The sequence below is a fragment of the Armigeres subalbatus genome, chromosome 2, assembly GCF_024139115.2.
Source record: "Armigeres subalbatus isolate Guangzhou_Male chromosome 2, GZ_Asu_2, whole genome shotgun sequence".
In the NCBI taxonomy this organism is placed as follows: Eukaryota; Metazoa; Arthropoda; class Insecta; order Diptera; family Culicidae; genus Armigeres; species Armigeres subalbatus.
Genome location: NC_085140.1, coordinates 307,431,783 through 307,459,754, shown reverse-complemented (window position 1 = coordinate 307,459,754; position 27,972 = coordinate 307,431,783). Strand labels below are relative to the sequence as shown.

The window sequence follows — 27,972 nt, the reverse complement described above, 5'->3', positions numbered from 1 at the left end:
ACGTGGAAAAGAGAGGGTTAAGAGCAGCCGGATGACACACAGCTATGCTTCTGGCTCCAGCATAAAATTCACGTTATTATTTTGCTGTTGGCGTTATTTTCTGGAAAAATATTGTTATCAAATATTCAAATTTGTTTTGCACCGTACTAACCGTGTTGTGTTGAATGACGGTCTTATTACATTTTAATTGAAAATCGAACACAATTTTCACGGCTCGGAATACGTGGTACATAACGAAAATAGTAATAAATTCATTCAAATCGCTTAACAACAATTACTCCATCACAGAAAATTAGTCCTGAAATGATGTTTTTGTTTACTAATTTTGAATTGTCAGTGGGGCCCACCGCGCGCTAATCCCAGAGATGCTAGCCACCATTTTTTCCCATTGGAGAGATAGGCGATGACAGTAGGGTGGTTAAGAGGCTCACCTCTGGTAACAAAAAGGCAAACGTTTAAGAGACCTAGAACTTAAAAAGAAGATATGTCGAAAATATGTTCGGTTCAATGAAAAATGAACCTATTTTGGCATGCCTCATAATACTGTTTTTAAACTTACAATGTTTTGCTCGAGAAATGAAACTGCTTCACTTAGGTATAAATAATTCAACAACATGATTCACATCCACATCACATTAACTCGTCTTAGACGATGTATTCATTCCACTAAAAACAGCTTAAAATATTTTTTCTGATGATTCACATGTTTTAAATCTATGTACAAATAAACTTACAGCATTTGAAAGTTGACTTCAATTTTACAATGTCGTCTTGGTTTCCGGCTAATCCAGCCGGAATGGGTAAATGCGTGAAAATATTCTTTATAATTGCTATATTTTATAAGAAACTAATGTGGGAGATACCTTATAAATAGTTTCTTTTCGCAATAAAATTTAAATGTTGCATGTTTCATTTAGTTTTGTGTGATATAAAATACAAAATTCAGCTAGGTGCTCCAAAATATGAGCCCGGTACAAAATACAGACTATTCATACCCAATTTCTTTAATCGACAAACAAAGAAATACGGCACCAATCTCGTCGCTACTTTTTGTTAACATGCGTGCTCACTGCAGAAAAAATCACAAAAATAAGAAACTCCATTCCAATTCCATTTCATTTATTTGTTTTTGATTGGATGGAAATGGGAGCGATGAGATGAAGTGCCGAACCGTTCCGCTACGTTGCATAAACCAGATAAGTTCATTTCATTTCATTTATTCAGACTAAGGCCGAAGTGGCCTGTGCGGTATATAAGAGTCTTCTCCATTCGGCTCGGTCCATTGCTACACGTCGCCAACCATGCAGTCTACGGAGCGTCCGCAAATCATCTTCCACCTGATCGATCCACCTTGCCCACTGCGCACCTCGCCTTCTTGTTCCCGTCGGATCGTTGTCGAGAACCATTTTCACCGGGTTACTGTCCGACATTCTGGCTACGTGCACCCCACCATAGAAGGTACGCAGCACTTTTCTTTGGAAAACTCCAAGTGCGCGTTGGTCCTCCACGAGCATCGTCCAGGTCTCGTGTCTGTAGAGGACTACCGGTCTTATGAGCGTTTTGTAGATAATCAGTTTGGTACGGCGGCGAACTCTATTCGATCGGAGCGTCTTGCGGAGTCCAAAGTATGTACAATTTCCAGCCGCTATGCGTCTCCGAATTTCTCTGCTGGTATCATTTTCGGCAGTCACCAGTGAGCCCAAGGACACAAATTCTTCTACCACCTCGATTTCGTCACCACCGATGCAAACTCGCGGTGGGTGGCTCACATTGTCTTCTCTTGAACCTCTTCCTATCATGTACTTCGTCTTCGACGTGATGATGACTAGTCCGATCCGCTTGGCTTCCCTCTTCAGTCTGATGTAGGCTTCCTCCATCTTCTCAAAGTTACGTGCCATAATATCTATGTCGTCAGCAAAGCCAAATAGCTGGACAGACTTATTGAAAATTATACCACTCGTGTTAATCCCTGCTCTTCGTATTACCCCTTCCAAAGCGATGTTGAATAGCAAACATAAAAGACCATCACCTTGCCGTAACCCTCTGCGGGTTTCGAAGGGACTCCAGAATGCCCCTGAAACTCGAACTACGCACATCACCCGATCCATCGTCGCTTTGATCAACCGTGTCAGTTTATCCGGAAATCCGTGTTCGTGCATTAGCTGCCATAGCTGGTCCCGATCGATTGTGTCATATGCGGCTTTGAAGTCGATGAATAGATGATATGTGGGCACGTTGTATTCGCGACATTTCTGCAGTACTTGGCGAATGACGAACACCTGGTCTGTGGTGGAGCGTTCGCCCATAAAACCCGCCTGGTACTCCCCCACGAACTCCCTTGCAATTGGTGCTAGTCGACGGCATAAAATTTGGGAGAGTACCTTGTAGGCGGCGTTCAGCAATGTGATTGCGCGGTAGTTGCTACAATCCAGCTTATTGCCCTTTTTGTAGATGGGACACAAGACACCTTCCGTCCACTCCTGCGGCAAAACTTCCTCCTCCCAAATCTTGGTAATGACCCAGTGCAGCGCTCAAGCCAGTGCCTCACCACCGTGTTAAAATAGCTCTCCTGGTAATTGGTCAACCCCAGGGGCTTTGTTGTTTTTCAGCCGGCCAATCTCCTCCTGGATTTCCTGGAGATCCGGAGCCGGTAGAATTATGTCCTGCGCGCGTTCTCCCAGGTCCATCACCATACCGCCATCTTCGTCTGCCACATCGCCATTCAGGTGTTCTTTGTAGTGCTGCCGCCACCTTTGGATCACCTCACGCTCGTTCGTAAGAAGGTTCCCGTTTATGTCCTTACACATATCAGGCTGGCATATCAGGCATATCAACCAGATAAGTTTTACTCGCGAATGTAAAACAAACTGTTTATTCGATGAAACTTTTCTAAAAATCTATTTCATAAGAATCGCAGTATATTCGTGATGAACTTTATAATTTAAAAAAATCACGTTAATAAAGATTAAAAAAAAAATCGCAGTACATCTCAATCTGCAACAACAAAAATGTTCATTTGGCTCACATTTTGACAGTTCTCAATACTCGATTGGCCAATTGGCTCAAAATGACCGCTTTCGTATATCACTTATTAAAGGATCCCTAATATGAACTATACGATAGGAGCTAACCATCTCAGAATCAGTTTGGAAATGATTCCTTGCACTTCTAGGGATTATGTTCAAACGATGTTTCGCTTGAAAATGTCTTATTCCATGTTGATTTGTTGACCTCTGGCTCTACGACAATATTTGAATTTGCCTAAATCTAATTTTTACGATTAAATCCATGTCTGTTGTTTAAATCATCTCTAATTCAGGAGGCAGAAACTATTTTGATGATTTTTTAAGTACATTTAAGGGTTAGGCGACTCTTAACCCAGGAGATGGATAAAATATGGCGATCTTACCCCGCTATCCCCTACGAGTAAAAAAGATAAAATAATAAAATAATGCTCCACACTAGAATCGAGACGATCTTTGACTTAATGTTTCAATCAACATTTTAAATAAATCTAAGGCCTTCTGTATCTACCTTTGCTTGTAATAAATATCTTAAGTGTCAAGCATAATAACATCCAAAAAATTCCAAGATCAACAGCCCATAAATCGAACTCATCATCCCTAGGTTTTCAATCCTACTTCTTTGCTCCTAGATATTGAAATATATTTTCCATATTTAATAGATAATCGAGAGCACTCACCTCGGCCCACAGGCATACGACCAACGATGCACAGGTCATCAAAAGCGGGTAATACGCAGACATCAGATAAGATACCCATGCTGGTTGCAGCGTTTCCTACAATGTAAAACGATTGAAGTGATTAACATATACGTGGCAGTCATACATGGCATAAACCTACCGGCGTAGTAAAGTACGCTCCCCGCAGTACAGATGCAATAAATACAAAGAAGTAGAGTAATTTTTGTGTTGTCAATCGGCAGGCTCGCAAAAAACTTGGTTGTTTGAGCCTCTGATATTCGGCAATGATACAGATCATCAGCTGTACCACTGAGATGAAAGCGACAAAGTAGAAAACAGAGGAAATGCCTGTGGAAAAAAGAAATGGTTGAAATGATTTTGCTCCAGCGCGTTAGTTCGTTATTATTATTGGCACTTACCCGCATGGTAGGGCAAATTGAAGCCCGAGCACTCATCGCCACTGTAGCGAATCTCGCAGAGACAGGTTCCGTTAAGACAATCACCCCGGCCTGAGCACTGTGGGTTGCTCTCAGGCAGGGTCTCTCCTATCGGGATAGAGGAGCACCCCATTAGGCGTTCGAACCGTGATACCATAATATTACATTAGTAGTCTGAAACAATCGAGAATGAAATTTTTCTCATTAATGTTGGGTGATATCAAGTGGGTACGTTTGGTTTGGCTGTGGAAGAAAACACAACTGAAATTAGCAACAGCAAAACAACATCAAAACGTATAAAGTAGGTAGACGATCCTCAAACCGTAGGAAATGGTCAATAGACGATAAGCGCATTACAAGTTTGTAATGCTGTGAATAGCTTCAGATACTTTTTCATTACGTTGACAATCATTGTTCGTCGCCGTTGAAGTATCACTGACTAGTTGACTCACTGAATAAAATTAAGGCAAGGTCAGAATAATAATCTTCAACAGGGACTGACCCAGCACAATTGTAACAGCTAATTGGCATACAATCGGGGCTACTCGATCATATGCAAAGCATATATCGAGTGAAGTAAATTACTGTGCGTACGCATACCAATAAATTCGATTGAAGAATAATATTTTGAATACGAATCAATTCATAGTTCAAAGAAAGAAACATAATTTTACTTTAATATTGTGTTGCCTACGGTCAATTTTGTTTTATGGCGTTCACAGTAATAACATCATAACATAAACTATCGTTGCTTTTTTTGGCAATTAATTGAACACCACTGCAACTTGTTGGCTGATGGTAGCGTTTGAAAATATTAATAATTATGTATGGCAAAGCACAGAGAAAATAAACTGGACGTTCTCGAAAAAGGAGGGAGGAGAAGGAGGAAGCAAAAGCCTAATTATTTCGCAAATTTGAGGATTAAATAACTTTAACGGATAACGGAGCATAGGTTTTATAGTTTGTATTTGTGCGATAGAAAGGTTTACTTTTCCATAGCTATAAGTGTTACAATAAGTGTTACAATGGTCATTCTATTTGTATGAGGTATTCTCAGCTAAAGCTACATGGTAGCTTAATTTGTGAAGACGGGACCCGAACAGAAGTTTTACTTTCACTTGAATCAAGACTTAGAGCCAATTGCTTCACCTCCGTTTAACTCTTAAGCGATGCTTACCCATACGCTTAAACCGGGTGAGCACTAAGCGGCGGTGAAGAAAGCGGCCCTAAGATGTATTTGAATGAAAGGGTTTGAGGCCACATCTTTCTATCCTCGATTCTTTCCCACGCTCGCCAAGTAGTTCTGTACCTGGTTAACACACGTCGCTGCGCTCCACGCTTTTTTGTACCTGTCGGATCTGAAGCGAACGCCAACTTTCCAGGGTTGCTGTTTGTCACTATTACAACATGCCCTGCCCATCTTACCCTTCCGGCTTTTCCTACCTTCTGGATACTGGGTTCGTCGTAGAGCAACATTCGCCGCCACACACCGTCTTCTTGCACACCGCCAAAGATGGTCCTAAGCACCCGTCTCTCGAATACTCCGAGTGCTTGTAAGTTCTCCTGGAGCATGGTCCAAGTTTCATGTCAGTAGAAGACTGTCGGTCTTATGAGCGTTTTGTACATGACACATTTGGTGCGGGTGTGAATCTTTTTTGATCGCAGTTTCTTCTGGATCCCTTAGTAGGCCCGATTTACTGTGTATATATTTTCGTTTTTTGCCGGTCGAGCCACTGATCAACCTAAATGCCGATCACCCTACTCTCTCCGTGGTATTCAGTTACCCACTTCTATCGTTCCATTTAATTCCACAACGATTGGAAAGTCGGATCTTGGAACGTGAGAACTTTGAATGAACCCGCACGTGTTGGACTCCTGGCTTGTGAGCTGCAAAAGGTCGTCGTGAGTGTGGCAGCAATCCAAGAAATAAGGTGGCCCAGAACTGGAGAACGTGAATAACGGGCGGTGGGTCCCATAACGAACACTTCATTCAAGTACCACATCTACTATAGCGGCGGTGACAGAGCAGAACGTGGAGTTGGCTTCATGGTGATCGAGAAGCAGATGAAGCGTGTTATCCGGTGGAAGCCGATAAGCGACCGCATTTGCGTGTTGAGAATGAAGGGCAAATTCTTCAACTATAGCCTGATCAGCATCTATGCCCCAACGAACGATAAGCCTGATGACGTGAAGGATGACTTCTATGAGAGCATTGATAAGGCCTACGGAGAGTGCCCAACACACGATGTAAAGATTGTCATCGGGGATGCATTCCGCTTCATTCCGCTATCAACGATAATGGTCTGCGACTTGTAACCTTTGCTGCTGCTAGAGGGGTGGCAATCAGCAGTACCTACTTCGCACGTAAGAATATCCGCAAACACACCTGGCAACATCCGAGTGGAGACACTTGCTCGCAGATAGACCACGTGCTGGTCGACGGACGACATTTCTCGGATGTTATAGATGTAAGGTCCTTCAGAGGTTCGAATATCGACTCGGATCACTATCTTGTAGTTCCAAAAATTCGGGAGCTTTTCAGCGTCACGAACTCACGAAACAACATAACGATGCGTTTCAATATCCAACGCTTGTTAGTTGAAGGAGTTGCTTATCAGTACCACCAGAAGCTGGACGAGCGAATAGTAGATGTCATCAGATCTGGCGACGTTAACAGATTGTGGGAAAATATCCACGAAGCTGTGACTTCAACAACGCAGGAAGTGTTAGACACTGCACAGCGACGCCAACGAAATGGTTGGTTTGATGAGGAGTGCCAGCGTGTGACGGACGAGAAAAATGTTGCTAGGAGTCGAATACTAGTGGCTCGTACCCGTTCCAACAGAGAACCCGCTCGTACCCGTTCCAACAGTAGCGGTGTAGCAAGGGCAGAAGAGAAACGAATCCACCGCAGAAAAAAGGCAACACGAAAAGAGTGTGATAGCTGAAGCGCATGAGAACATGGATAGAAACGATATGCGGAAGTTTTACGCAACTGTCAATGGCTCGCGGCATAGGACTGCGCCAGTGCCCGCCATGTGCAATGATCGAGAGGGGAATTTGCTGACAGACAAGACTATGGTGGCAACCAGGCGAAAGGAGCACTTCGAAGATTTGTTGAACGGTGAAAATGAAGTTGTATTAAAGAGCAGGATGGACATAGTCGGCGATGGTCAAGCTGTGAAACCACCTACGCTGGACGAGGTTAAGAAGGCTCTAAACGAGCTGAAAAACAGTAAAGCTGCTGGGAAGGACGAGATCCCGGTCGAGCTTCTCAAACACGGAAGTGAGCCGCTGCATCAATCAATCTACCACATTATCCAGAAAATATGGGATGAAGAATGAAGAACTGCCTGCCGGCTGGTTGGATGTCCTCATATGCCCAATCTATAAAAAAGGACACAGACTAGAGTGCGCCAATTACAGGGGGATCACCCTTCTGAACTGGGCGTACAAAATCCTGTCGCGTATCCTGTTTAACAGACTGAGACCGTTTGAGAAGTCCTTCGTCAGCGAATACCAGGCAGGTTGTCGTGAGGGACGATCAACGACGGATCAAATGTTTAGCCTGCGGCTGATCCTTGATAAATTCTGGGAGTCCAACTTGTAGACTAGACTGGCCCAGGAAACAAAAAGTTGTCTAATGCTACGGGGCACCCCCCAAGATTGTGTCTTTGGTTGAGAAAATCAATCTCTGAAAATTTCAGCTCAATCGCTTGTTGCATAAGCTGGCGCATTTGATTTGAAGTTTGTATGGGGATTTCAGCCAAAATGTATAGGAAAATACTCCTCCGTCACTCATTCGATCTGGAAATTGGTTCTGATTGCTCGATTGACCTCAGAATTGCAAAAACGGCAGTTGGTATGCTACAGAACAATTTCACAGAACATTGTATGATGATTAAATGAACTTTTATATAGGTTTCGGCTGATGCGATTCGATTAAAAAATCCAAAAATAGACAAATCAGCTCCTAATAAATCATCAGAAAACTATATAAAAGTTCATTTAATCATCATGCAATGTTCTGTGAAATTGCTATGTAGCATACCAACTGCCGTTTTTGCAATTCTGAGGTCAATCGAGCAATCAGAACCAATTTCCAGATCGAATGAGTGACGGAGGTGTATTTTCCTATACATTTTGGCTGAAATCCCCATACAAACTTCAAATCAAATGCGCCAGCTTATGCAGCAAGCGATTGAGCTGAAATTTTCAGAGATTGATTTTCTCACCCAAAGACACAATTCTGGGGGGTGCCCCGTGGAATTCGACAACATTTTTTTCTCCCCATACTAATCTGGGCCAGTCTATTGTAGACTCACCATCTGTTCATTGATTTCAAAGCAGCGTATGATTCAGTGAAAAGAGCTGTGGCAGATAATGTCCGAACATGGTTTTCCGGCGAAACTGATTAGACTGATACGTACAACGCTGGATGGCTCGAAATCAAATATTCGGATTGCAGACGAAGTGTCAACCTCGTTTGTGACCTTAGACGGATCGGAGCAGGATGATGCACTTTCAAATTTATTTTTCAACATTGCACTCGAAGGCGCTATTAGGAGATCTGGCGTGCAGAGGAACTTCACTATCATCACACGGTCGCATATGCTCCTGGGCTTTGCGGACGACATCGAACTTATTGGAGTCGATCGCAGAACTAGAAAATGGCGTGTGGCGCAGACGCATGAATCATGAGCTGTATCAAGTATATAAAGAAGAAAATATTGTGAATCGTACGTAAAATACGGCAGACTTCAGTGGGCTGGTCAGTAAGTGCGAATGTCGAAAGAAAAAATAGCGAAAACAATACTCAACAGAGAAACAGATAGGGGCCGGCGACTGCGTGGAAGGCCACGAATACGCTGGCTGCACGCGGTGGAATCGGACCTCGGGGCCCTGAACGTTCGGGGAAACTGGAGGAACATCGCCCTAGACCGACGATTATGGAGCTCTACAATATGCCAAGCATAGGTGTATCGACGCTGTAGCCAACCAGGTATCCAGGTGGGCAGTGGCGCCGGGAGTGGGTGGGACACGTAGGACATGTCCTACGCACGAATTTCCCTGGGTGGGACAGTCAAAGTATTGTCCTACCCATGATTTTTGGTAGAACATATGAAGTCATTAGCTGGGAAAAATCTGTGTGTTATTAAAAGGTAATTTCAAATTTAATTAGAGTCTTTAGAATAATCACAGAGGTTTCCAAAGGAATAGACTACTGATTGTTCTTTAGGACGTTGAGAAGTGTTCAAGATGTTTAAGGCAAGGATCTTTCCGATCATTTTGTAATTTGGGCTCAATCATTTAGATGTTTATCAATATTACCTCAATCCAGAAGCTGACTTTCAAAATGTGTAGTATGGTGAACTTTTTATCTAAAGATTTTTCTACAACTCTGCCTAACAAATCGTTGTTTGAATTTCACTAAAAACGGAGGTAATATGCTAGTTGCAGTAAATTATACTAAATGATAACAAATACTGCAACTGGCGCTTTATGTACGTTATAAGTGGAATTCAATTAACGAACTATTAGACAGAGTTGAAGAAAAACCTTCGCACTAGAAGTTCACCATACTAAACATTTTGGAATTCAGCATCTGGAATGATTTATTGATAATCAGCTAAATGATCGAACCTAGATTACTAAATGATTAGAAATATCCTTGGTCTAAAAGTTTTCCAGTGGCAAAAAAAGTTGTTGAAATCAGCAAATGGGATTAATTAAAAAAATTGAAAGCGTTGATAGATGGAGGGCGTTTAAATGAATTATTGGAAACCCAAGGAAAAAGGTTTTCCACAAACCTTAAAAGATTCATTGAAATCTGAGGAACCGCAAACATCACAAAGTCCACTTGAAATCTGGTCCGTAACGATTTCGTAAAAGTTCGCTTTGAATCGCTAAATCCATAACCAAGAATAAGCAATAATGCAATAATTGATTGAAACCAGTGAAGATTTATGGATTTAAATTAGGATAAGATTTAAATTATCTGAGTATTCTATCCGCAAAGATCTTTTTAAGTCCAGATTATTTCTAGAATCGATTATGTTGCTGCCGCATGCATAACTGTCTTATATTGCTATGGATTTCATTTCAACATGGGACGGTAACATTTACGCTTTTGGCGGCAGTATAGGTAGAATGTGCATTGATTTCGGAAACAAGCTTTGTGATCTAGTGGCTACCGCTTCTGCCTATAAGCAGGAGGTCGTGGGTTCGATCGCATGATCATCCTTTTCCTATGATTTATGCCTTAGTTTTTTCTGTGTTCCACGTTCTACCGAAACTATTCCTTCTGCTACACCTTCCACACTAACAGCTTCAAAATCTTCCATAGGACCTATGAGAGGTCGTAAAGTTCTCTGCACCTTTGTAGTAAGAGATGCAGCTCTCGGTGGTCACGGGTGGAAGTGATACTACTCTCATGCCATAGTGCTTGTAACACTCGCGAATTTTTGCAAACCGCTAATTTTTTTAATCTTTATTAAGGTGTTTTTTTTTTCAATTTTAAATTAAGTTCAACACCGCGCGAATCGCCTAAAGCCAATGCTAATACCATAACTTTTGCTCAAACTGGCATTTCCTATTTGTCCTACCCACGACTCGCAACGTGGATGCGCCTCTGCAGGTGGGTATCTTGACAGATACGTGTTTCGACCTCGACTGTAAGGCCGTCTTCAGTGTGTCGTACTTAAGGACAAGCCTGGAATCCCTTAAAAATGCAAGAGCATTTAATTTTGGATTCCGGGAGGCTTGTTCTTAAGTCGAATCCACCACGAAACACTGAAAACAGCCTTACAGTTGAGGTCGAAATACGTATCTGTGAAAATTACAACGTGGTGGAATTAAATGGAATAGTACTCGTCTTCTGACAAATGCAGCCTCGAGTGCTGATTGGCGACAATGATGCGTCCCACAATTCGTTTCGTGCCATCAAAAGCTGCCTGGAGAACAACGTAAAGTTCGTGTTCCTACTGCCAAACTTAACCTACCTGTATCAGCCATTGGATGTGGCGCATTTTGGGCCGCTGAAAATGGCATTGAGGAGGAGTACGCTGGAACAATGGAAGGCCAGCTTGCCTGTGGGCTATTCTCTGGTTTGACGTTTGTGGAGGTCAACTGCACTCACCGTTCCGAGCATTTTTATCAATGTGATAAATAAGAATGCGTGATTCCATTTCATCTACACCTTCTTATTTATCACATCGATCAAAATGCTCGGAACGGTGGGTGCAGTTGACCTCCACAAACGTCAAATCAGAGACTAGCCTACAGGCAAGTAGACGGCCATTACCGCTCGCAGAAAACTAGACTAGATTACCTCCCTATCTTGATATGTCTCTATCTCGATGTGTTCTGATCATATTTTTTTCAGGATTTACTCTCCCTATGTAGGCTTATATTCAAATCTACTAAACCACCTTCGGGCAATAACAAAGACATCATCGTTTTTCATAGCAACGAACTTTTATTGGTCTAGCCATTTCAATGTTCCTTTCATTCCATGATCTCTTTTTATCTCAATGGTTTCTTAAATATCGAGATGTGTAGAGGCGACTGTTTGGGAATTGAATCAAAACGAATTGAAGTTCTAAAAAAAACCTTTGACAATAATAAGACAAACCTACCAAGGCTTGGTGCACAAATAACGTAATTAAAAAAAATCGGGATTTCGAGCCCCCTCTCATGTAACAAAAAGTAACGCGTAATTAGACCCCCCCTTTAATTATGTTACGCTCACGAAAACTTATTCATTGTCTCGCCTCTCTTCAACACGTATTAGGATTGCATCTTGTTATAACTTCATTTCTTAATAATATGGGTCGTAATCTACTTTGAAAGTGAAATATGATATGGTAATGGTCAGATGATGAAAAGTCAACAAATGTAATTGATACCCCAAAATCAGTTATCATCAAATTTAAAGGAATAGAAAATTATTACAAAATATTTTAGTATATTAATTTCCTGCGAAATTCGGGAGACTAATACATAAAACCCGGGAATCGGTAATCATGGGAAATTTGATTTAAGACTACTATTGCACTGTATACATTAGGCTCGTCTCGGCAATGGTGGACGCCGTGGGGGAGCTGCGGAGGTCTCTACATGATCAGATAGACAGTGCGGGGCCGTTGTGGCTCATACGTGGTGGACGCTATTGCCTGGACGTAGACCTTCTTGCGCATGTTTTAAATGTTGTTTATGGGAGTATTTTCGATAGTCTTACCCTGGTGTATTGCTTAAGTGCTGGTCAGGGGGATCAAGACTAAGGTTTGGTTTTACCTTCCTCAGGTGTCTGGTTGCAGGTTTTCGCTTTACCCCTACTCAAAAGAAATTGCCCCGTGATAATTGAGGAAACGCCGCATATTTGCCAAAACTCTATTTGATAATAAAGAAACAAGATACATACAAGAAGTAACCTCTTTCAACCAATTTAGCTGATTCATTGTGATCACTGATCAGTTACGAGATGTTAAAAACGAAGCTCTGCCAGAAACGGTTTTAATAATCGAGAAATTTACCCCAAAAACTCAATGTTTAGGTTTCCAAATCTTGCCTATGTATTTAAACACTTTGGGTAGTAATTTCATTATAATCTGCTTTTTAAAATCCGCTTAGCATCACATTGCCTTTTGCTTCCTATGTGTATTTAAATTCGGCGACATAAGCTGAGGGCAAACACGTGGCATGACAGTTGCAAAAAAATATAAATCGCCACCTTCTCCCCAACGTGAATCCAGCTGCTGGCGTGTGCTTGCAATACATCTACTACATGTGCCACACGGTGAAAAATGCTATACACAAAGACGTCCCAATAATGCCGGGTCGAGTCCGAGTGCAAACTTATTAACACTACCGAGTGCAAACCTATGCCGTGGAGGTGCGATTTCTGAGTGATAACGCCGTACGGTGAAACGGGAGCGATATTCATGCATCGTTGGCCGTGACTTCCAAAACAGTCCTAGCGAAGCAAAATATTTTCGAATGCAAACAATTGTTGCGGAATATGGCGTTCCCATGTTATGTACAAACTTGTATTCAATTTGACATATCATTGGGAAATGGGGATTATTGTCTGTACTTCAACTGAGAGCGAGCCGATGTACGCAACGCACCTGGCAGAATTGAACTATCTTCCCCCATTCATGTGCTCCACAATACCCAGCTCATGACAATTACAAATGTGGAGCGACGACGACGTACGCGTAACGAAGCTTATCGCTCGCGGTCCAAGTGCGACTCCACAAGTACACATGTACTCAAATGTTTGAGAGTGAACCCGGGAACAGCTTGTTGTTACCTATGAGTAGGTACCGAACGGAGAGCATGTCGTCTGCGTAATATTTATCTGGCACAAACAAAGAGGGTGGATGTAGACGGCCGCGGCGGTGACTGTTGTGGTGCTAAATGAGAATGTCAAAAAAGATACGTTAATTGATGGCAAGTTCATTGTCGTGTTTCCTGAGTAGTGATATGCATCTACTTCTTTCTTACTGAAATTGCATTTCTCCAGCTGGGACGTTGTCGTCTCGCAGCTAAGTATGCAGCATGTCCACAGTAAATAAACGTACGACTTGGTTTAGAACGATTGATTCAAACTCATCATCTTTCAGCATGGTCTGCTTTATAACTTTGCATTTCACGACAGAGCTATGGTAGGCCCCGTTGGTCAGATTTTATGATTGACGGAATAATGTCTACACTAAAAATGCATCAATTGCAAAGATAAAATATTTGTTATGAACTTCAAAGTTCAGATTGTCAAACAAGAGTTACCTTTAACAACGCCGCAGTTTTTAGTAATTAAAAAACAGATCCATCTAGCGATGCATCATAGTTAGCTGGTTTTGAATCCAGAGTGAAACGAAAGATAAAACTCTTTAACTTCTCATCTCCATATATACTCGCAATACGTTAGGGAGTGTATCGCAAAGAGCGTGTTTCATAATCTTATACAAAAATGATAAAATAAAAATCCTTTTGTTTCCCTCTTTGCTAAATAACGTGTCCCCAATCTTGAAATAGAGTTTGAATTTTAGCAAAGATAACATGGTACAATTACATTCACAGTACCTGGCGGCTGGCAGAGAACGGGACAGTCCAATCGGTATTAGTTTCGAGGTGGAAGTGGACGGGATACGATTTGAGGTTGTCGGCGAATTCATATATCTTGGAACATAATGCCGTGATGTTAAGGTGTTGACGCCGCGAGGTGAAAAGACGTGTAGCGGCTGCAAGTAGGACTTTCTACGGTTTGCTTTGCGTAGCCATCTAAAGTCTCGCAGCTCACAGACACCTGCCTGTCCAATCCTGCCACCTAGCTTTGCTTACTGGGTGCAAAAATAACATAAATTTGCACCGAAATATCATTCAAACTAACAAACTAATGGCACATGATATTCATCATTTATTACAAATAGCTTAACTTGATCTCCTCATGATATTCAGGGTGTCTACTCATCTGCAAAAACAAAATTCCCTGATTTTTCCAGGTTTTTTCCAGGTGTTTTGCATTAATTTCCAGGTAAAAACAAACTTGCCATATATAGATTTTAGCAGCAAAATAATCGATTCAAACAAGTAAATATTGCGAAAAACAATTTAAAAAAAAATGGTTTTCTCACAAAAACAATATTGAAAATTACTTAAGAAATTCTTCCAGGAATTCCTTCACAAGTTTACCCAGAAATTACTTCAGCCATTCAATCAAAAATTCCTTTAGGAATCGCATAGGAAATTCCTCAGGATTCCATCGGAAAATCCTCCGGAAATGATTACAGAAATTACTTCAAAGAGGGAACTTTAAGAATTGCTTCAGAATTTTCCTTAGAACTTCCAGGATTTCATTTGAAAATTTCTTTGCAAAAACTTTAAAAAACATCTCTCTGCTTTACAAAAGCTTTTGGCGATTCCTTACGATTTTTTTTAAATTCCTTATTTAAAAATTTGGTTAAAAATTCTTTCGGAAATTTCTTTGGATTTTCTTTCAACTATTTTTTTAAAATAAACTTAACCCTCTCTTTCCCACGACTCTTTTTAAAGATTTCAATAGGAAGGAATTACCTATGAAAAAATGCTAGAACAAAAGTTATTTGGCATAGCTAAAATTAGTGAAAAACGAAAAGAAAGTTTTTAATTGTAAACCAATAGTTACTTGATTGTTTTCAATAGTTCCACTATTTTTGCACAAAATTGATTATATTTGCAGCCCAATGAAACCATAAAGTTGTGCCAAATACTGCTTTTTGTTGTTGAAATAATTCGATGAATTTTGAAAGGTGCAAAATTTGATGGAGTACTACAGCTACCATGGGAAGGAAAGAGTTAAGAAATCCTCTTAAGGAATTGTTCCTGAAATATGTTTGTAAATTCCCTCAGAACTTCTTGCGAAAACTCCTTAAGGAAATGTGTTGATGCAAAAGTATGATATTGCTGGGTCCATGACGTTAGGCGTAATACTACCTTTTTTATGTCGTGGGCTGTTTTCTGGACATTTTATGCTTAACACCCTTTATGCCTAACGTACTCATGCCTAACGTCCTTATACCTGATACGGAGTATACCCGAGATTACTATTGTTGCTCTTATTCACGTGACCAACATCTTCTTTGTTCTAGTTTGTGACCAACATCTAGTTTGTGTAGACCTAGCAGCCAAGGTACCGGTACTATAAGTGTCAAAGGGTCAATTCATAGCCTACTAGTCGACCCGGCAGACGTTGTCCTGCATAGTAGGCGAAATGTGAGTTGTGAACTACCCATGCGAAGTTTCCATACGATGCTTAATTTTAGTTTTGCACGATTACTCAACTTTACTCTTGATTTTCGACTAAGAAAATATCCATACAGTTAATTCTCTTTCTCCACTTTAACACGATATTTATTACGATAAATCTAGACCAACATTTGAAAAGCGCGTAACAGCCAAAAATTATTCCTTCTGATTCTTTGTCCACATATATAGTTATATATGTAGACGAAGAATCAAAAGGAATAAATTTTCAAATGTTGGTCTAGAAATAATCTAATCGTAATCTGAGTAGGTTATTAAGCTCATTGAAGGATATTTTGACAGAATCATTTTAATGGTTACAGCACCACTAGCGTACTTATGGCTTTACTGTGAAAACCTTCGGAAAATGCTTCGGGTATTCTTTTGAAATTCATTGGGATTTTTTAGAGAACACGAGAGAGAACAGAGAACAGAGAGAAACTCCTTCGAAAAATCCATTCAGGATTCCTTCGGCTATTCTTTCAAGGATTAATTTAGCAAAAATTCTTCACAAATCATTTACACTTTTTTTTTCAAAAATCCCTTCAGGTGATTTCTTTGAAAAATCCTCCGGATATTCCTTGGAAAACTGATCCCAAAATTCCTTCGGAAGTTCCTCCAGAAATTGCTTTGAAAAATCCTAACTACCCGAGCAGCACAAGTCAGACAAAAATAGTTGCACCAACATCATTGTGACTGAATCCGGTCATATATGAGTTGCAGTAACCTATGTGGAATATGTGTGCTGCTAGGGTAATTTAGTACTTTATAATATATTCCTAAAGAATTTACGAGGGAATACTCAAAAGAAATTACAAAGTAATCCCTAATTGATTTCCCGAATAAATTTCTGGATTTCACCAAGAATAGCTTCGGAAATTCTCAAGGAATTCTTTTGAAGATGGCAAAACGTTTTTTTGCGGAACAACGATCCATTGTTGTTCACTACATTTTTAATAGATTTGATTGGTATATTTAATCAATTATTTGTAAGGATTTATTCATCTTTTGAGAGAATTTCACTCATGATCACCGGGTATTGAAATTTCCCTGATTATGTCAGGAATTCCCTGATAATTCCAGGTTTTTTCCAGGTGGGGAGAAATTCCCTGATAATTCCAGGTTTTCCAGGTTTTTCCAGGTAGTAGACACCCTGATATTTTAGTGCAGCGGTTCTCAATCTGGGGTACATGTACCCATGGGGGTACCTCGAACAAAAATGCGTAATGGCGGACATTGTCTTGTACATAATATACATAGCGATCAGAAAATCCAAGCCAACTGAAGCCTGAATTCCACAATCAACAACAAAATGTTGAAGAATATGTTAAGAAAATGCTTCTTAACTAAAATCTAGAATTTAAAGTTTCGGAAGCCTTTGACGACTCCTTTCAAGAGGTCTAGAAGCCTCGTTTTAAGGGGCCTCCTTTCAAGAGGCTCAGAAGGTTCCTTTCAAAAGGCTCGGAAGGCTTCCTTTAGGGGCTCGTGAGCCTACTTCTAAGAGCCTCCTTTCAAGCAGGCTTGACAAAACTCCTCACACTCTATTATTTATTTATTCAGACTAAGGCCGAAGTGGCCTGTGCGGTATATAAGAGTCTTCTCCATTCGGCTCGGTCCATGGCTACACGTCGCCAACCACGCAGTCTACGGAGGGTCCGCAAGTCATCTTCCACCTGATTGATCCACCTTGCCCGCTGCGCACCTCGCCTTCTTGTGCCCGTCGGATGGTTGTCGAGAACCATTTTCACCGGGTTACTGTCCGACATTCTGGCTACGTGCCCGGCCCACCGCAGTCGTCCGATTTTCGCGGTGTGAACGATGGATGGTTCTCCCAACAGCTGATGCAACTCGTGGTTCATTCGCCTCCTCCACGTACCGTCCGCCATCTGCACCCCACCATAGATGGTACGCAGCACTCCTCACACTCGCTAGAGTCAAATAAAATCATCATCAGCAAAATGCAGCCTTCACATCCTCACTATTGAGTGGAAGCTTAATAAAGCAGAGGTAGAAAAAAAACAGAGTGAGGAGAAGCAAATTAAAAACATATGTGAGTGAGGCGTCGGGCGAAAGAGCACTCATTGAGCCTCCGGAGCGACACTTTGTATGTGAAAAACATCTTGGCGGTTTTGATTGTGAGTGAGTGACGTACAACAAGAAAAAGATGAACAGATAGACTCGCTCTTGTTTTGCGACGCACAAGCTCGGGTTTAATGATGCACAATGTTGTGAGTTTTGATGCTTATTGCTGCTCCTCAAAAAAAGCTCTTGCTCATTTTCTACTCGGCAAGAAGTTTTTGGCAAGCCTGCTTTCAAGAAGCCCGGAAGCCTCCTTTCAAGAGGCCCGGAAGCCTCCTTTCAAGAGCCCCGGAAGCCACCTTTAAAGAGGCCCGGAAGCCTCCTTTCAAGAGGCCCGGAAGCCTCCTTTCAAGAGGCCCGGAAGCCTCCTTTCAAGAGGCCCGGAAGCCTCCTTTCAAGAGGCCCGGAAGCCTCCTTTCAAGAGGCCCGGAAGCCTCCTTTCAAGAGGCCCGGAAGCCTCCTTTCAAGAGGCCCGGGAGCCCCCCTTTCAGAGGCCCGGGAGCCCCCCTTCAAGAAGCCCGGGAGCCTCCTTTCAAGAGGCCCGGGAGCCTCCTTTCAAGAGGCCCGGGAGCCTCCTTTCAAGAGGCCCGGAAGCCTCCTTTCAAGAGGCCCGGAAGCCTCCTTTCAAGAGGCCCGGAAGCCTCCTTTCAAGAGGCCAGGAAGCCTCGATTCAAGAGACCAGGGAGCCTCCTTTCAAGAGGCCAAGAAACCTTCTTTCAAGAGGCCAGGAAGCCTCCTTTCAAGAGGCCAGGAAGCCTCCTTTCAAGAGGCCAGGAAGCCTCCTTTTAAAAGGCCAAGAAGCATCCTTTCAAGAGGCCCGGAAACCTCCTTCCAAGAGGCCCAAGAGCCTCCTTTCAAGAGGCCAGGAAACCTCGTTTTAAGGGGCCCGGACACCTCCTATCAAGAGGCTTGGAAGCCTCCTATTAAGAAGCTTGGAATCTTCCTTTCAAAAAGGCTTCCTTCAAGAGACAAGAGGCTTCAAGAGGTTCGGAAGCTTTCTTCAAGTGGCCCGGAAGCCTTCTTTCAGAAGCCCGGAAGTATTTTTTCAAGAGGCCACTTAAAAGGCCTGTCTGCTTTTTTTCAAGAGGCTTTGGAGCCTCCTTTTAAAGCTCGGAAACCTTCTTTCAAGAGGCTCGGAAGACTCCTTTCAAAAGGCTCGGAAGCCTCCTTCCAAGAGGCTCGGAAAGCTCATTTGAAGAAGCTCGGAAGCTTTCTTCCAAGAGGCTCGGAAGCCTCCTTTCCAGAAGCTCGGAGACCTTCTTTCAAGTGGATCGGAAACCTCATTTCAAGAGGCTTTCGAGCCTCCGGAAGCCTCCTTTCAAGGGGCTCGGAAACCTCCCTCCAAGAGGCTCCGAAGCCTTCCTTCAAGAGGCGCAATAGTCCTGAAGGAAGCTTGATGCTTAATCTTAATGTGAATTGGAAAGTTTCACGGAATAACAAAAATTTCAGCCCACTTCATGGAGAGCCGTTAGGGATATACACTGTTAGTTAACTATGGGCTATATGCCGTTAGTTTTCAGATTAATTTTCAGTTACGCTTATTTTCATTTACAGCAAAACATAGGGGGAATCTCAATTAATACAAAAGTTCGAAGGGGTACCTCTCATTAAAAATGTTGAGAACCGCTGTTTTAGTGCAAAATATTGATAATCATGTCCATATCTCATTTTGCTATCTAATCAACATTTGATATTATTGAGTTGTTTTCTTCTACTCGGGTACAGAAACATGGGATCACTAAAGGCGACTACTGCAGCAGGATTCGACAGTAGCCACAAGGGGGGGCCAACGTAAATTGAGTACATAATTAGGAAAGTTTTGATTACCGCGTGACTTTATCGAAGTTAATTTATTGGCTTTTTTCGGTGATAATTATACTACTCAAAGCGAAAAGGACTAGATGAGTGTAATGAAGATACAGATTCGATTGACACCGCACGCGAGCGGCAAATGTGAAATGAATAGAAACTGAAGATAGCAGAGGGCTATATGAGAGAACAAGCATTGTTGACTACTCTCATTCGCTTTGAGTAGTATAATTATCCTCGAAAAAGCCAATAAATTAATTTCGAGAAATTCTGGACCGCAAAGCCAAACGACGCGTGACCATAAAAGCTAAACGTCGCTTGGACGGAGTAGATCGAGGTGTAGTGGAGCCCGAGAGACGTCGACCCTAGAAGGCGGCCTAAAAAGTGGGAGAACCAACACGACGTAAGTCGCCTCAGTAGAATGCCAGCCGGTCTGTGCCATCGGCTCAGCGGACCGAAAATGCCTGGCAACTGTTTAGTAGGGCGAACCGGAAGACATCTTGTCCTGCTAAGAAACTTATGGACAGAGGCGAGGCCTCGACAGAGGTTAAAATAGACAAGGAAAAGTACGCCGAAGTCCTGAAGTCGATGCGGACGGCTCTGGGAGGACGTGCGAAGCGGGCGGATAACTGATATTGGTGCTGAAACGTGGAGCACAATCGAGCGGCAAAAAGCTGACCTTTACATGCAAAATGACACTAGCGCACAGTGGCATGTTTTTAAGATGCTAGCGCTGATTCAGCACGAGATAACGGCGACATTCCAAAGTTATTTCAAAATGAACAGCAGAAAGTTATCACAACATAACGAGTGCAGCTTCAACGTCTGTTCTCTGTGCTATGAGGTCTTAAGGGACGGCATTGAGGTGAGGTCGTTGGTTGTGAAAGTGACGCTCCAGTGTAAGCAGCTGGACAAGGTCACTGATGCAGACGACATCGTCTATGCCGTCAGCACGCAGTGCAGCACAGAGGTTGGTTTATTACCTCTATTGGAATGACCAAAATTGACATAAGGGACTGACTGTGTTCAAGGACTGGACGTTCCCTTTCCAAGCTTTTTATAAAAAGCAGCATGTTCGGAATCAGTCCAAAGAAAGACGATTTTTCTGTAGTAGTCTTGTGATCAGGTCCCCTGAACCAATGGCTATCGGATGCCCGGGGAGAACCTTCACCCCATTTCGTCATAATGTCCGCAATATTCATTCGGGTCGGCACCCAGCGCCAATCCGCTACGTTTGTACCTTCTAGTATCTCACCGATCTTGAACGCCCCCGCTTGTTTATACTTGTGCTGATCCGATCTTATCCAGCTGAGAACTGTTTGGGAATCCGTCCACAGGAACTACCGACGAATAGTAAGCGAATGATTAGCTTTCACCATTGTCAACAGTTTTGAACCGAGTACCGCCGCCATCAGTTCCAGCCTTGGAACCGATTGTAGCTTCAACGGCCCCTCTTTTGATCGGGCCATCACCAGAGAACACATGACGTGATCACCCACCGCCACTCGAAAATATGCAGCCGCCCCGTATGCGCACTCACTGGCGTCGGTGAAAACGTGCAGCTTAACAGATTGGAGAGAAGAAGGGTAGAGATCTCCGAAACACCTTCTGGGCATACAACTGCTGGCAGCAGGCTCATCCAACGTCGCCAGCTTTGCAAACATTCGCCGTCGATTTTTTCGTTCCAGTCACACCCAGCCCTCCAAAGCTCCTGTACCAGTATCTTCCTGTGGACCGTGAACGGGACTAATAATTCGAGCGGATCGAAGAATCCCATGACGCAGCTCAAAACGACTCGCTTTGTGGGGACCTTTTCACCTCGCAAATATTCCTTGACGCCTTCTCTGTGCTCGGTGGAGAACGAAAATATGTCCTACTTCGGGTTCCATATTATACCGAGCACCCTCTCATTGCCAGTCTCCTTGCCCTCCGGCGTCGCCTGATGTACGTATTCCTGTCCTGATACTCCTTGATTTGCTCATGTACGGTCTCTCGAAGCGTAGGGTTTGTATTCAGTCGGTTCTCCAAGTGCTTGCTCCGACGCAGTGCCATCGGATAGCTGTCCGGAAATTGCGAATTATCGGACTCCCACAACAGTCTGGTTTCGAAGCGATCTCCCACTCGTACAGTGAGTGTCTCCAGAATTTTCCTGGCTCTCTGTCTTCAGCGGACTCCTTCAGTTAACAGATCACCGACTCCTCCAGCGCCAGCGCATACTGTCGTTTGATCAGATCGCGTATCTATTTGTTCGTAATTTCGTCGTGGTGGCCAACCATATGCGCGTCTGACGATGCTGCTCCACGCCTTGGCCCGTATATAGTCCACCCTAGGGATCCTATAATGAGAGATATGCAAATATTTTTCCAGACGATTTAGCAACGCTGTTACTTTTGTTTTCAAACGCTTCCAGCACTTGCCGCAGCGCAAAATGTTGAAGCTCGTATATGACTTTGCATTTGATAACTTGGACTATGTTTGTCTGTCCACTAACAGTGTTTAAATAAGCATTATAACTTAAATAAAAGTGCAATACAAACAGGCGAAACATGATACATAAACTATACTACTTCTACTCAATGTTCGATTGGCTTACAATGGCCGCTTTCGCATATCTCTCATTATAGGATCCCTAGTCCACCCCAACGGCGACTTCACCGCTATGGGCTCTCCAGGATCACCTAGTCTAGCATCGATCGGCGCCATCGTATGTATATTGTTCACAATGTTCAGTCCGATCAAGATTCTCGGTCGGTTCCTCCGATACGGTGTGACTGGTATATCACGGAGATGCTCGTACCGTTGTACCATCTCCCGGGTATCTAGTGACTGCTATGGCAGCGCTAATTCTCTTAGAGTGCACACCTCATTCATCAGCAATTGCTGCGTTCTTCCGACCGCAGAAATCTTCTAGCTGATTCTCCTCGAATCCTTTTCGTCGCGGGCCACGTCTCCTGTCCCTCCTTAGCCGTGCGGTAAGACGCGTGGCTACAAAGCTAGACCATGCTGAGGGTGGCTGGGTTCGATTCCCGGTGCCGGTCTAGGCAATTTTCGGCTTGGAAATTGTCTCGACTTCCCTGGGCATAAAAGTATCATCGTGTTAGCCTCATGATATACGAATGTAAAAATGGTAACCTGGCTTAGAAACCTCGCAGTTAATAACTGTGGAAGTGCTTAATGAACACTAAACTACGAGGCGGCTCTGTCCCAGTGTGGTGATGTAATGATAATAATAAGAAGAAGAAGACGTCTCCTGTCCACCGGATCTCAAGCCTTTGCCGCACGCCCTCTGCAACCAGCTGGTCTGCCAGTGCTTTCTTCACCATTGTAACTGATGCTCATTCATCCAGAAACGCAAGGATAGTCACGGCTTTGTCCCGGAAATACAGTGTCACTGGCAGCATACGCAACAATATGCTGTTATTCAGCCGGATGTGGGCGTTCATAACGACCATTCCAGACCCAGATCCTGCACTAACAACGGGTTAACCCGGCGGCCTCTAAGTGCTCACAGAGCTGCTCCACTGCTGTACCAAACAGTATGAATGTCGCCAATTTGTCAGCCTTCGGCAGTTCCAGCCTACGCACCTTCTCCAGATGACATTGTAGCAGTTGCTCCGGACGACCAAACAGCTGTCTGAGCTTACTTATTACCTTCGGAACAGATTTCGGGAACAACAGATGCCCTCGAACACTTTCCAATGCTGGCCCATTGATGCTTTCCTGGGGCCGCACGAGATTCTCGACGTCGGCAAATCCACACGCCTCGTACGTGCCAATAAACAATGGCCATTCCTCCGGTCTACCAGTGAACACCTCTAGCTTCTCTGTTAAGGTACACCGGGGCAAGTTGAAACGGTTTTTTCAAAGTTGAACTTTAAAGTGCTATAAAAAAATCGCTTTTTAATAAATTTTGAATCCGTTTGCGGTGTTTGCTAGTTCGGGCCAAAGATTATACATAAAAAATAAGCAACCTCACCAAACTTTTTTATAAATATTTTGTATATTGAAATTACTTTTTTATGTGCATCGTTTCAACTTGCCCCGCGTATCGGGGCAAGTTGAAACACTGCGCTACATACAGAGATAAGCTATTTTTTCCGTATTAAAATCACAATATATGTACTCAGTGAAACTCATGATGCACGAGGTTGTAAATGTGACTAAATTCGCATAAGAGTCCCATGTAATTTTTTGATGATTTTGATTTTCTTTCTAGAAACTAGCTTAAAATTGTCAATGATATGGAAATGCTAATATCATCTTCCAAACTTAGACGCACATGTTCATGATAGAATTAGAGGCGAAAGTATAGAATTGATAGTTCCGTTAGGATACGGCAGGCATGAAGAATGTTTTTATAGAAGTCGATTTGAAAGCGAGCGGAGGGCAATATTTGTGATGGCACATATCACACGACCTTTCTTCTGCCAAGCTCCCGTATGAAGTAAAGTTGTCTCCTGTTTAAGAAAAACTGATAACATAGTAGGCTTTGTTCTAATAATTTTAAAACCAAATCCCAAATTGTGTCGCCTCATCTTGATATTTACTCGCATAAAAGTCACATTATAGATATTGATATTCTTTTATTCAAAAAATAAACTTAAATATGGTCCATTCAATTGTCTCATATCAATATATACCGTGGGACATCGAAATCCGTACTCTAGACTATAGAAATCGAATGCAAATGAATCGTTTGTCATTGACAAGGAATCATGAAGGCTTCTTCTTTTGAAGTGTTTCACATTTACACATAAAAACTACGAAAACATGAGAAAATTATTAATTAAATCAACTACTCCTGAATCGAAATCCGTCCACCGCGCAGGGATTTTGAATCAAAGGATCATAATCCGTACAGCTATTTTTAAAATAAATATTTAAATTGAAGCAGACTGATTAAACAAACTACCATTGCAAATAGTTCAATACGCATTTTGAAAAGCGATCCCTTCGATTTGTAGTCCACTTATCTTATGTAATGATTCGCAATTAGCAATTAAAAAACAGTTACTTCTGGTGCAATTATGTTCTACCCGGAGAACAATGGCGGCAGAAACTCCGCGTTTGGTGGGTGGCGACTTGTTTTTGATTTTTGTTGTTTTAATTTCAAAGCCTACTTTCCATTTCAGTGCCCAAAAAGCTTACTATCAAGTATCTGAATTTTATAAAAAAAAATAATTGCGAGGGAGACGTTTTGAATCGTTGTTTCAACTTGCCCCGCACCACACATTTCTATTTGCCCCGATGGGTTTAAATTGCGGAGCAATTTCAAACGACCAAAATACAAAAATTGAAACGGATCTCCCATCGATTTTTCATAATCATTATGTTTGTTCAACATTGAATGATTACCAACCTTGAAAATTTGAGGAAAGCACTCTTCCAAATATCATTTTGAGACATGTTTTATTGGCACGTCAAAAAGTTGGTTGAAATTTTGCAAAGGGCGAAAAATAAACATAGGCCGGGATTGCGTTTTTGTAGCTGCAATCTTCCGGGAATGGCAGTCAGAAGGTGCGTTCAGGGGAGCAGTTTATTGTAAAAATAATCAGGGCATTGGGTCATTTCCGATCCAAATTACAGCTTCCGTTTCAACTTACCCCGCATTTCAACTTGCCCCGGTGTACCTTACTCCGTTCCTCGCCGCCATCTGTGCCCTTGTCGGTCCACTGCGCTGATGCCCCAGTCCGTTTTCGACGACTTTCTTCATTTTCGGCTTAGGTTTCCTTTTCTTGTTTGCTTGTTGCTCTTCTTCATCTTCGGTTTCCTCTTCTTCTGTTTCTTCTTCAGATTCTTCTTCACTTTCTTCATCGGAAGCCGGTGTCTTCTTCTTCCTCGGAGTCCACCTCACTGTCATCTGAATCTTGCTCGCGCCGAGAGACAATCTTCTTCTTTTCCTTTTGCTCCTTTTCCAACTGCTTCGGTACCACTACCTCTGGATTTCCAAGAGGCGTTCCCAGCGCCTTCTGCTTCGTCTGGCTACCTTCTTTTTCCAACTGCATTTGTTTTACGTCCAGGCAGGGGGGGGGGCAGCAGGGACTATGTCCAAGGGCTTGACGATCCGTCCCCAGACCATCTGCGAGTTGTGGCGCCTGCCTAAGATGTGGTGGGGTTTGACAGTGGGCCCTGTTAAACCTCTATAAAAAGCTGCATGTATCCGCAAGTAGGCTCCGCCAAAGCGACCGTGTGCCGCTCAAAGCGCACAAGCCCAAGTCCTGGTGTTAGGTGGGACGCTAAACAGCCCTGACACGACGGCCCTCCGACGAGACAGGAGGTTTGCGCAGGCCCAATGAGCCGCCTTTAAAAACAACTATTACGAACGACATAGAAGACAATACGACTCGATACAATCGGCAACGACCTAGGCGACGAATAAAGGATCACGATTGGAAGCTTGGAACATGGAACTGCAAGTCGCTAGGCTTCGCAGGTTGCGACAGGATAATCTACGATGAATTACATCCCCGCAACTTCGATGTCGTAGCGCTGCAGGAAATCTGCTGGACAGGACAGAAAGTGTGGAAAAGCGGGCATCAAGCGGCTACCTTCTACCAAAGCTGTGGCACCACCAACGAGCTGGGAACCGGCTTCATAGTGCTGGGAAAGATGCGCCAACGCGTGATTGGGTGGCAGCCAATCAACGCAAGGATGTGCAAGCTGAGGATAAAAGGCCGTTTCTTCAACTATAGCATCATCAACGTGCACTGTCCACACGAAGGGAGATCCGACGACGAGAAAGAAGCGTTCTATGCGCAGCTGGAGCAGACATACGATGGATGCCCACTGCGGGACGTCAAAATCGTCATCGGTGACATGAACGCTCAGGTAGGAAGGGAGGAAATGTATAGACCGGTCATCGGACCGGATAGTCTGCATACCGTATCGAACGACAACGGCCAACGATGCATAAACTTTGCAGCCTCCCGCGGAATGGTAGTCCGAAGCACTTTCTTCCCCCGTAAGAATATCCACAAGGCCACTTGGAAATCACCTAATCAAGTAACGGAAAACCAAATCGACCACGTTCTTATCGACGGTAAATTCTTCTCCGACATCACGAACGTACGCACTTACCGCAGTGCGAATATTGAATCCGACCACTACCTCGTCGCAGTATGTCTGCGCTCAAAACTCTCGACGGTGATCAACACGCGTCGGAGTCGTCCGCCGCGGCTTAACATTGGGCGGCTACAAGACGGTAGACTAGCCCAAGACTACGCGCAGCAGCTGGAAGTGGCACTCCCAACGGAAGAGCAGCTAGGCGCAGCATCTCTTGAAGATTCGATCCGCCATTGGAAGCACCGCAACCGCTGCACTAGGCACGGTCTAGGATAGGATGTGACAAGTAGTCAGTAAAAATCGTACCGATTTGCTGTCACAATCGTACCGGTTGCTGATTGGTTGAAAATGACAATCGATTACTTCGATTGGTGGCGGCGCATTTTCCGTAGGGCAGCATGTTGTTAGTTTGGCCGTGTTGCAGGTTTTTAAAGTTGATATTAAGCAAAATACGTAAATGTTTGAATTCCAGTTTTTTGGTAAGACATAAATTTATATTGAACTGCAAACGCCATATAAATTATTCTCAAGGGTTGTACAGGTTTGAAACTGTTGATTTTAAGCATTATCATTCACCTTTCTGCCATTTTCGATCTCAAAATCATTTTTTCAGTAGCGAAAACTTCTCTCTGTTAGTCCTTCACTTCTCTTACATAAATAGTGGATGGAACGGGAAGAAAAACATCAAATTTTGATATATGATATTTGGAAGATTTTGTACCAAATAACTTTGGCTGCACTGGCGACCACCTCGTCAGAGCATTCGACTAAAAAACAACAAGGCAGTTGTCACATCCTATCCTAGGGCACGGTGGCTCCGGATCAGAGAAACGACTGGTATGACGGCGAATGTGAGCAGTTAGTTGAGGAGAAGAATGCAGCATGGGCGAGATTGCTGCAACACCGAGGGCGAACGAGGCACGATACAAACGGGCGCGGAACAGACAAAACTCGATTTTCCGGATGAAAAAGCGCCAGCAGGAAGATCGAGACCGTGAAGAGACGGAGAAACTGTACCGCGCTAATAACGCACGAAAGTTCTATGAGAAGTTGAACCGTTCACGTAAGGGCCACGTGCCGCAGCCCGATATGTGTAAG

At 43.1% G+C, this 27,972-nt stretch overlaps 1 protein-coding gene across 2 annotated transcripts in view; it reads right to left on the bottom strand.

The window, feature by feature from the left end:
- The window catches only part of LOC134212560 (uncharacterized), a 68,051-nt gene that overhangs the window by 31,108 nt on the left and 8,971 nt on the right, over positions 1-27,972 (bottom strand). For both annotated transcript variants that reach the window (XM_062690538.1, XM_062690537.1), the window contains exons 2-4: positions 4,123-4,314; positions 3,864-4,051; positions 3,704-3,799 (exon numbers count right to left, since the gene is read on the bottom strand). In XM_062690538.1, the coding sequence (XP_062546522.1) occupies positions 3,704-3,799; positions 3,864-4,051; positions 4,123-4,297 (459 nt within the window). In that variant the 5' untranslated portion in view covers positions 4,298-4,314. The remainder of the gene's footprint in view (positions 1-3,703; positions 3,800-3,863; positions 4,052-4,122; positions 4,315-27,972) is intronic.